Below are 10818 nucleotides of genomic sequence, written 5' to 3'. Positions count from 1 at the left end.
TGTTTTTTAAAAATTGAATTGAAAATAATGTTTCATTTGTTTCTGATTTGGAAAAATTTAATTTTTTAAAATAAAAGGAAAGAATTGTCTGACTCTGAAATCTGAATATATTTTATTTTCTAAACTAAATTGAATTTGCAATTTGCTGAATTTGTAACATTTTGTATATATTTTCAGTTTTAGTTTTCAGTTTTTATGTAGTTTTAGTTTTAATTTCAGTTTTGGTTAGAGCATTTCGGTTTTAGTACCATTTTCTTCTTACTTTTCTATCAAATTAGTAATATTTTGGAAATTTTTTGGGAAGAAATGAACTACTTGAAATTCGGTTTTGCTTTTTTCAGTTTCACTTTTGCTCATTTCAGTTTTCAAGTTTTGTTTTTTTTTTACACCAGTTTCAGTTTTTCATACTGATGTCAAATGTCAAATCATTGATTTTCTAAATTGATTGAAAATCTGAAAATAATCAACCTAGTGAACCTACAATCATGATCTAGTCCCTTCAGTTTAAAAAATAGGCAAACAATTGAATCTGTGCTCAACTTGAGCTGCCCACTTACCAGATAGAAGGAGGTCGGTCACCTTTCACCTACCTGAGCGCAGGTCTTTTTCTAATAATTCAAATCCTTATATATTATTTTTCCTGAGAAATTTTTTTTTACAAAATGGAACGAAGTTATGAAGCTCCGATTGTAGAAACGATTTGAATATATATTGTAGACATAAAATTACAAATTCGAACCGAATTAGCAATAAAAACAGTAATAAAACTTTGAGAAAAAAATAGCTCCAGTCTTAATATTTCAATTTTCTGTATTTCTGCAGCAAGTTTTAGTTCCAGTTTCAATTTTTTCATTTAAATTCTCAATTTTATCAGTTTTCAATTTCAGTTTCGCAGTCCTGAGCTCGAAGTTACGGGTGATGAATTTTATTAACAAATGAAAATCCATAAACTCCACTAAAATGACTTCAAAATTCTTAATTTGACAAATTACAACTCAAAACTTGAAATTTTTCAGGGGGGATTTTCATCCGTAGTACTCAGCATGCTAATTGCTAGTCCAGTTCGAAATTATTTTTGAAATGAAATATTTCGAATGTACCTAAACCAAACATTGGATTTTTCTCGTAATTCTAGATCTTATTTTAAACATTTTTCAAATCTCTTTATTTCAAAATGCACCAGATGTGTCATTAACTCGCTAAAATCTACATCATTTTTTAAATTTTCAACGAATTTCACCAAGTCTTTTCACATTTAAGTACATGAGCACGGAAATGTACGTCAAGAATAGCTTCATTGGGTAGGTACCTACTTAGTGCATGATTCAACATTCGTAATTTCGGAGGGGAAAAAATTGCAAACGATTTGCACACTTACATACATCGTACGCATGACATCAATTTGTAGGAGGTAAGATTTAATAAATCATTACCCAGAGAAAAAAAATCGGTGCCAAAAGATGTCCAGATTTTCCGTATCGATGTACTAGTTGGAAATATTTTAAGAATCATTGAAATCGGTAGAGTGAATTAGAAGTAAAATGCTTTCAGATAAAATCAGCTAATACACTTGCCAAGATAATTAAAACGTTAAACCTTATTGGCAGTCGATCGCACAATAAGTATTTTTAAATTACATTTAAACCGAAGATTAAAAAAATGCCACACAGTTTTGTTTCACCGGCGTCATTTTTATCATCGAGGTGCAACTATGCGGTATTTTTAAAATATTTTTCAACGTTAAAATAATAATAAAAATTCAACGGTAACGTAATTTTTGATTGTGTTTTTTAAAAAAAAAGATGGAAAAATTCAATTCGTTGATTCTCCGTTACAATTCCATTTTCGATGAAATACCAGACGATCCAGGATGGAAAGTATCGAAGTCTCAAATCGGCGGCAAAGGTATCCTAGCGACTAGAAATTTCAACCCTGGTGATATAATATTTAAAGACCACCCACTAATAGTAGGTCCTCGATCTATTCCTGATCAGAAGCCAATTTGTGTAGGATGTTATAAAAATGAGAATTTAAAATTATGCTCGAAAGGTTGTCGTTTAAATGTTTGTAATCAGTGTGCGAATAACGACGTTCATTTTTTCGAATGTGATTATCTGAAAAAACTTCGATATAAAGATGAAAATGAAAGTGAGAAAAAAATAATACGAGTTTTGACCCCACTGCGGTGTTTAACGTTCGACGATGTCAAGAAGGAAATTGTTAATCATCTCCATAAACTTAATGGCCCTCAGCAAGGTCTGGAGGTACGTATAAAAACGTAAGGAATATTCCATTTTACATGCTTAATCTACCCTTGTGAGTACCTAGACCTAGACTTATGCTATTAGCTGCATATAGATTCAATGGGATCATTGAGACGTCCTAAAACAGCTATGGGTTTGATGGGACCAAAAAGAGTACTGGGTTCAAAATGTTATTCTTTTCATTCCTAAAAATTCAAAAAACAATTCTATTGAAACTTGCCCAATACGAGTAGATGATTAAAATTATTTCATCCAGTCCAAAAAACATTTTTTTTTAGTTTGCATTTTTATTCAATCATCAAGGTTCAAGCCAAAATCGATTTCGATCACCTAAACATTTTTCACAAATTGTTCCAAATTCTGATTTTCTTGGGCAACAATTTTTTTAATTTTTTTTGCGCCATAGGTAAAAGTTCAAATTTCAATTTTTTATTTTTTCATTATTATTATTTCAGAAAATTTAAATAACAACGAAAATTTATGCACTACACCCAAATTAAATGTGAGAATTTCCAATATCAAAATATCCAAAATTGAAAAATTGTTGTTTTGGAAGTGAACATTCGTACTCGTTGATGTTTTCACCTTTAAATTCCATAACATTTTAACGAACTCCTTTTTGATATTGGTACTCAACGAAAATTTCCCTTTCACCCAACATGGAAATTCATTCAATAAAAAGATTCTCATAATATCTCAACGTTGCATGGATAGATTTTCAAAAACTCAGTTTTTCAACTGGATGTTTTCAGAAATTGAAATTTTGATCTGAAATTTTCAACAATTTGTAACCCTTTACAATATTTTTATGTAAAAAGTGAATTACCACGTAACTTTTTTCCCAAAAAATATCAGATTTTTTGTTTGGGGCGGAGGGGGAAGAGAGGTACATAGATGAGGGAGGTTTGAATGGAATGAGTTTTTTTAAGAATATCAGTCTCTGATTTTTAAATATACCTGATCCCTGATTATTTTGATTTCTCCTTTGAATTTTACTTCGCAAATAGGTAAAAAACTCAATTTTGTGAAATTCTTCTATTTTTAACGTGAGTTGGTAAACTGAACATAGGTACCTCAAATTTATTAGAATCAAAATTACATTCCAAATCTTTACTTGACCCTCTCCCATGAAAATTTTTGGATAGGATGAAAAGAACTTGAAAAAAAAAAAAAGAAAATAGCCAAGGGGTTTTAAGGAAACTTTTCCTCTTTACTCATTTCTATTTTTTGATTCAATGAACCCCAAAAAATTCCCAAACAATAAACCTCCTAATCAATCAATTTTTAATTTTGTCTTTCCTTTCTTTCTTTTTTTTTTTTTTTACAAAAGCGCGAACCCATAACATAATTTTCCTGAAAATTCCTGCAGCTTAAATGAAAAATTGAGGGTCTCAAGACGTTTAAATTTTCCAAAATAGTCCAAAAAACGAACTGCTAATTATTATGCAGCAGAAATCTCATTTCTAGTCACATTAGAGTGTGCACAAGGCACAGTCACACTTGAAGAACCAGTTTTCTACTAAAGAAGGGAAAGCATACTTTTTGGGAATCTAATAGGTACACACCTACTCGTAATAATTAAAAAAAGCGCCAGTTTGATTTTACGTTGGCAAAACTTTAAACTTTTTCATTTTCATCGTAAGTATTTTCTCAGTATTTTCGATGATTTCAGATTTCCTCAGGATTTTGAGCTTTTTTGGGCCAAATTCTGAGATTTTACTCCTCCAAAAAACGTTAAAATCATGTTTTCACGATTTCAATGAAGTAAAATCTCAGAATTTGACCCATATAAAAAACTCAATCTTATGAAAGTTACAGAAAAAAATCAAATCAAAAATTATCGAGCACTTGCTAGTGTGTTTCAAATGTAAATTCTTCGATTTATTTGAAAAAATATGCATAAACGCCTATTTTAGGGGTGCCCAAAGAGGCCCTAAAAAAGGGTTCAAAATTACGAATATACAGGGAGTTAGATTACTTTTTTTTCACCTAGATTATTGAATGGTTTTCCAGGGGTTCCCAAAATATCGAAATTATACGAAAAATTGCAAAACTGGAATATTGAGTACCAGCGCAAAATTTTATTGAGCTCAAAATCTGGTAGGATGGAGGTCTTTCAGATACTAATAAACTGTAAAAAGCTTTTTAGCGGGGTTCAAAGGGGTAGGTTCAAAATAATGGTTCCCAAAACTTTCCAAAAAATTAACCCACCTCCACAATTTTTGCCCCCGAGAGTCGAAAACAAAAAAATACCTCCCATAACGTTAATCTGGTTCAAACAGGTATTTTACGCTAAAAAAGTTTTTGAAAATAATACTCAGTGGTTCCAAAAATTATTTTTTTCACAACTTTGGGAACTCCTGAAGCCCAAAAAAGGGTCATTTTGGATTAACTAACCACGGATTCGTATTTGGAACATTATTATTACAACATTTTAAGAGTGGTCGAGTCGATAACTGTCTGGTGCCAAAAAATGAACTTATCGCAACATGTTCCTTTGGATCTTTAATGAAGAATGTACCTACTTCAAAAAGGATAAGAAATCTGTTTTTTTTTTGTCATTCAAGTATGCAATTTCTTGACTCTTTTTAGGAAAATCAAAATTTTTCCCTGGTGGGTCTGTCAAAAAAAGGTTCAGGGGGTTCTCAAAATTGCGAGATTCAAATTTTTAACGAAAACCATGAAACATGGGGGAAAATTAACGAATTTGGTTCAAATTCAAGTCGATCGATGGGAGAAAAAATTTCCAAACATTACCTATAAATAAGTAATAGCCTTCGATAAGGTCTTACATGTCCCTGCGAGTTCAGAAAAATTCAGCTGGAAACCGCGAAAGATAGAAATTTACCTTTGAAAGAAGTCAGCTAGAGCTGGGATGGCGATCTATGAAATTCTATCAAGAAGCAAAAACTCCCACCTACTTCCACAGGTCAGTTTCAAAATTCGAGAAAAGGGCCATCTCACCCAAAATCCCAATGAACGTATTCAAAATTTTTACCAAGCATCTAAACCTAAAAAATTCGATTCAATTGCCTCTGCCTATACCTATACCTTGCTCAATTTTCGATTTCAATCAAGTACCTATTTTCCATCGTGACTGAATTTTTCTGACCATTATTCAGCTTCAGTATTGAAATAGCACGAATGATTTCCTTTTTCAAATCGATAATCGAATCTTCCACAGGTAGAACTGCTAAAACGATTAACCATTTCGAAAATCCCAACACGAGATGAACGTTTTATGCGCCTATGCTGCAGCGTATTAGATGCAAACGCTTACGAAATTCAGTTAGCTGGTAAACACGAAAATATCCGCGGATTATATCCGATGGCTTCTGTGATGAATCATTCGTGTGCACCGAATACCAGACATGATTTCACCGATGACCACGAAATGATAATCAAAGCTACTAAAGTAATTCCAGCCGGTACAGAGATCACGACTACGTACGCCCCTTTGCTGCTGGGTACGCCTGCAAGAAGACATTTTCTAAATAAATCGAAACATTTCGAATGCAGATGTTCTAGGTGTAAAGATTTCACTGTAAGTAGCAGACATATAGGTAATATAAATACCTATGCCTGAAGCTAGAAAAAAAAATTAATGCTATAACTACAAATACGTTTAGTTTAGTAGGTAGTAGGTACGTAAAATTGCAGTATTCATGAATCACATTTCATCAGTCATTTTGTCATTATGCTTAATTAAAATTGGCCGATTTACGTAATTTGTATGTACTCGTACTTCGCCGAGGTATGCGAGATAATAAATGCTTCAAAAATCATACACTCTACGACTCGTTGAAGTGTCTATAAATGTAACAAAATAAGTACATGACAATGACAAGTTTTGTCAATTTTATAATATAGGAATTAACTATTAAGATTACCACATAGCTGATACTGAAGCCTTCAGATTTTAATTGAATAAAGTACGCATTTATTAGATGTATATCTAGACATTTGAACTTGACAAAAGTTGTTGATTAGAACTATTGTTATCGCAGGTTATTAGCTCAGTTCATATTTTTGGCTCAAATGTAGAAAATACGAGAACAACCTCCTATACCTACCTACTTCTGCCCATAAACTCATAAACGTAACCTATACCTTACCTACCTAACATTGATAAACATTTTATCATCAAGCACTATGCAATGCAGAAGGTATAACAAACAATACCGTAAAAATCATGTAATCGTGTAACACCTAAAAATATTCATAAACATTCATTATTTTCAACACGTAGGTAATACAACACTATAACCGCAGAAAATTCCACGCTATCAATATCAATCAACTATTCGATAGGTACCTCTATACCTACATGAGTATTTTTTTCTTGTTCTAGGAAAATGGAACTTTTTTATCTGCATTCAAGTGCAGAACTCCATCTTGCGATAGTATTTTACTACCAAAAGAGCCATTAAATTTGTTTACAACGTGGCGTTGTCAAACCTGCGATTTAATTTTGACCGCTGACAAAGTAGCAATTTTACAGAATGTAATTGCAAACGAGATATCGAAGCTGGATGTTGCATTTCCGGCACAGATAGTGCAGTTTGTAAATACAAATAGAATCGTGGCAACGTCGCATCATGCCATTGTTCAATTCAAATATATTTTGTTGAATGTCATCGGATACTCGGATGGTTATAAGTGGTCAGGTACGAAAATAGGTATACTCAATCGAAATGTGTATGTACATCGCGATGAGTGATTTGCTTATTTTTTCATATTATGATGAAATCAAAATATATCTAGGTACCTACTCAATCGATTAGAAAAATCTACCAAAATGATGTAAGTTGATACTCGAATGACATCGATGTATGTATTACTCATTTTACAGAACTACCGCATGATCTGCTTCAGTTGAAGAGGACGATATGCTTGGAAATACTAGAAATTGTGGATAGATTATCTCTAGGCCAATGCCAAATAAAAGGTGAGCTCCTAATCGGATCTATGACCATTTTAATTTCGAAAATTATTTGAACATTCGTGAGTCTAAAGAACAAGCTTTGATGAAGTAGTCTTTTGGGGAGGGGGAGGGGGTTAATAAAAAAATCACTGGTACCTAACAATGAAAATGATAGAAAAGCAGCAAAAATTTGAAATCTGCCATTTTACCCTGACAAGAGAGGTATCCCAACCAGAGCTGTCATTTTTGGTGTGGATAAATGGAAATCAAAAAAGGATCCAAAATGAACCACCAGCTAAATTTTAGCTGTTGGAATTCACTTAATAACTGGAAAAAATTTTCGATTTGAACATAGAAAAACGAATTATAAAAATATGATCAAAAGGATCGCAAATGACAGTAAATCAGAGTTGATGGGAGCTGGATTTCATTCTGATCTTACTCGCAGCATTTTTTCGAAAAATTGGAGAATCCGAAAATCCATTTGAGGCTCCAGAACAGCTCAAAACCATCATAATTCGACGAGAGAGGTCAAAAATGGGATATATAAATCAAATTTCAGCCTTCCTTCAGTAGTTTGCGAATCGTAAATTTTCAATGGTTTCAAAAAGAATTGCTGGAGAAATTTTTTTCACTACTAAAGATCAATCGGAGGCTCCAAAACAGCTTGAGATCAACATCACTCCAATTGAGGTCAGAAATAGAGTACCTAGACCTACAAACAAAATTTAAGCTTTTTTCGTCAATTCATACTGGAAGCATGAATTTTTATTTTTTTCAAAAATAATTGGTGAAGAAAATTTTGGGTTTGAACTTTGAGCTCGGAACGCACACAAACGAATTTTGAAAAAAAAAATAGTTGACTGCTGATTGTCAGATCCTTGGCATTTTTTCAAGTGCTGAATTGAACTGAAAATCCGCTGGAGGCTTCAGAATCGCTCAAAACCAGGACCAATTTACTCAGGAAGTCCAAAAAAAGGTGAAAAGTCAAATGTCAGCCTTTTAGAATAATTTTAATAAATTTTGATTTTTTTCATGTTAAATAAACCAAATCTGAAATTTCAAAAATCATCAAAAATTAATTTCAGCAGCTGAAATTTGCGCTAGAGGTATATTTTTTAGCCTTCCTTCGATTCCTCTAGTAGTACGATCCAAAAATAATTTCCCTCCGGCGAAATAGCTAAACAACCACAATAGGTACATAATTTTCGTTTTAATTATCCAAGAAGAAGACTAAGGGAATTTGTAATTATCATGCATTTGGGAATTTTTGCGAAACTGAAAATTTTGCATACACGGTTCATGATGTTCACGTCTCCTAGACTTGTTGATATTGAAGAAAATCTGTTCGCAAGGGAATAAAAATCCGAAAACTGAATTTTTTGATGAAAAAGCTCAACTTTTTGTGGGTTTATAAATGAAAAAAAAATATGACGAATTAACGACTTATTTTTACCCTCATTTTCAAAATTGATCTCAACACCCCCCCCCCCCCCAGTTTTAAAAAAATTGAAAGTGAAACGGAGTAGGTATTATTTTGGGTGCTGCTAATTTAAAAATGCTGATAAGGGACTCGAGGTGTAACACTGACACACTCCGATTTGAACGGAACCGCGACTTTTGGAAAGAGCATAGTCTAAAACCCCCAAAACCAAAATTTTCAGCTGCCCAAGTTCATTTTTCGATTTTTGGCGAATTTTTGAAAATTCAAAATTGACTGTTTTTGGCGATTTTTGCTTTTTTTTAAAAGTACGTACTTGATCAGTAAAAATGGTCAAAATAAGCCCCAAAACTAATATCAATTACCCAAATCCAAATTTCACAATTTCCAGCCATTCTGGAGCCTCCAGCGCGATTTTTCAATTTCTCCAGAATTTTGAATTTGCTCCAGCAGAAGTGAATATGCAGTTGGGCAGCAAAAAATCGAGTTGTGTATTATACTCGACCTGTTTAACAAGTTTATCTACATTTGAGCCGATTTTGGGAATGACACCTCAAGAGTGGTTTTTTGACCAGCGTTTTTCAAAATAAAAAAATCCAAAAAATCAAAAGATAACAGTTTGTGAGGAAATTTTTGAAATTTGTGCGAATCGCTGTATTTCTTTAAGAAATAACCCCCCGGAACGAAATTCTACCATTTCAAGCAGTTTTGGAGCGAGAGTGACACCTCAAAAAACCACTCTTGAGGTGTCACTCTTAAAATCGGCTCAAATGTGGAAAACTCGTTAAACAGGTCGAGTGTAATATACAACTCGATTTTTAGCTGCCCAACTGCATATTCACGCCTTCTGAAGCAAATTCAAAATTCTGGAGAAATTGAAAAATCGCGCTAGAGGCTCCAGAATGGCTGGAAATTGTGAAATTTGGATTTGGGGGGTTAGCTTTGGACAAAATACAGCGATTTGCGTGAATTTCAAAAATTTCCACACAAGCAGGAAACTTTGGATTTTTTGGATTTTTTAATTTTGAAAAAAGCTGGTCAAAAAGACACTTATGAGGTGTCACTCTCAAAATCGGCTCAAATGTGGATAAACTCGTTAAACAGGTCGAGTGTAATATACAACTCGATTTTTAGCTGCCCAACTGCATATTTACTCCTTCTGGAGCAAATTCAAAATTCTGAAGAAATTGAAAAATCGCGCTGGAGGCTCCAGAATGGCTGGAAATTGTGTAATTTGGATTTGGGTGATTAATATTAGTTTTGGAGCTTATTTTGACCATTTTTATTGATCAAGTACGTACTTTTTAAAAAAAAGCATAAATCGCCAAAAATAGTCAATTTTGAATTCAAAAATTCACCAAAAATCGAAAAATAAACTTGGGCAGCTGAAAATTTGGTTTTGTGGGTTTTAGACTATGCTCTTTCCAAAAGTCGCGGTTTTGTTCAAATCGGAGTGTGGCACCTCAAGAGGTTCCCTTGTGAGCTCGAATAATGGTTAATTTTTGTGTGATCTGACAGCACTAACAATCCCCTTTCTCCAAATTGTCATCGAAAAAGGGTCAAAATACCAATCATTGAGGCTATAGCTCTTCAAAATAATATCTGATGAAAATATTAAAATATTTTTCCCACCAACTTGATGATTTTGAGCATTTTTAACAATGAAAATTTACACCGCTTTTTTGACGAAAATTCCCAAACCATGACACCATGCACCACTCAGGGAAAATTAATACTCACAAATATATTTCTATGGAAAAATGATTGATCACCTAAGATGAATTGAAATACCAAAATGTAATCCTCCTGAATGATGGTGAAAAAAATGATTATCGTTATCTTAATGTGTTTCAGAGGTTTGCTCATTCGAATTACAAGAAACTGATAAAGAACTGCAACGAAGAATGTAAAATTTTGAAATGGAGACTGCAAAATAATGCAGATAATTATATCAATAAAATAATCCCAAAATACCTTCGTGAAATGAATAAATGAAATTTCACATGACATAATCTCTTTATTCTTATTTAATTATGCAAAAATTTGGTACTCTTCAGAGTCAGACTTCATGAGTGCATAAAGAAGTAAATAGGTAAAGTAATGGGTAGGTACCTATACCTAACTACAGAAAATTATCTCGATTATAAAGCTCCAAAAAATTCTCCTCTCTACGAAAACACATATACGTA

The 10818-nt window shown here is 32.9% G+C and overlaps 1 protein-coding gene across 1 annotated transcript; it reads left to right on the top strand.

Moving 5' to 3' along the window:
- The first annotated feature begins 1627 nt into the window (after window positions 1–1627).
- LOC135833464 (SET domain-containing protein SmydA-8-like) lies at window positions 1628–10641 on the top strand. The gene is made up of 6 exons (XM_065347306.1): window positions 1628–1716; window positions 1803–2264; window positions 5449–5808; window positions 6616–6931; window positions 7117–7212; window positions 10484–10641. The coding sequence occupies exons 1-6, from the start codon at window positions 1660–1662 to the stop codon at window positions 10537–10539; spliced, it is 1347 nt and encodes a 448-aa protein (XP_065203378.1). The 5' UTR covers window positions 1628–1659; the 3' UTR covers window positions 10540–10641.
- Window positions 10642–10818: the final 177 nt, after the last annotated feature.

The sequence above is a fragment of the Planococcus citri genome, chromosome 1, assembly GCF_950023065.1.
Source record: "Planococcus citri chromosome 1, ihPlaCitr1.1, whole genome shotgun sequence".
Lineage (NCBI taxonomy): Eukaryota > Metazoa > Arthropoda > Insecta > Hemiptera > Pseudococcidae > Planococcus > Planococcus citri.
Note: the sequence above shows the minus strand (reverse complement) of the source record. Positions and strands in the feature narration are given on the sequence as shown.

Bases quoted from the DNA above. Each gene is read 5' to 3' on its own strand.
- LOC135833464 (XM_065347306.1), top strand. From the start codon at position 1,660: ATGCCACACAGTTTTGTTTCACCGGCGTCATTTTTATCATCGAGGTGC. The intron at 1,717-1,802 runs GTATTTTTAAAA...TTAAAAAAAAAG, and splicing joins CATCGAGGTGCAACTATGCG to ATGGAAAAATTCAATTCGTT. The intron at 7,213-10,483 runs GTGAGCTCCTAA...AATGTGTTTCAG, and splicing joins AGGCCAATGCCAAATAAAAG to AGGTTTGCTCATTCGAATTA.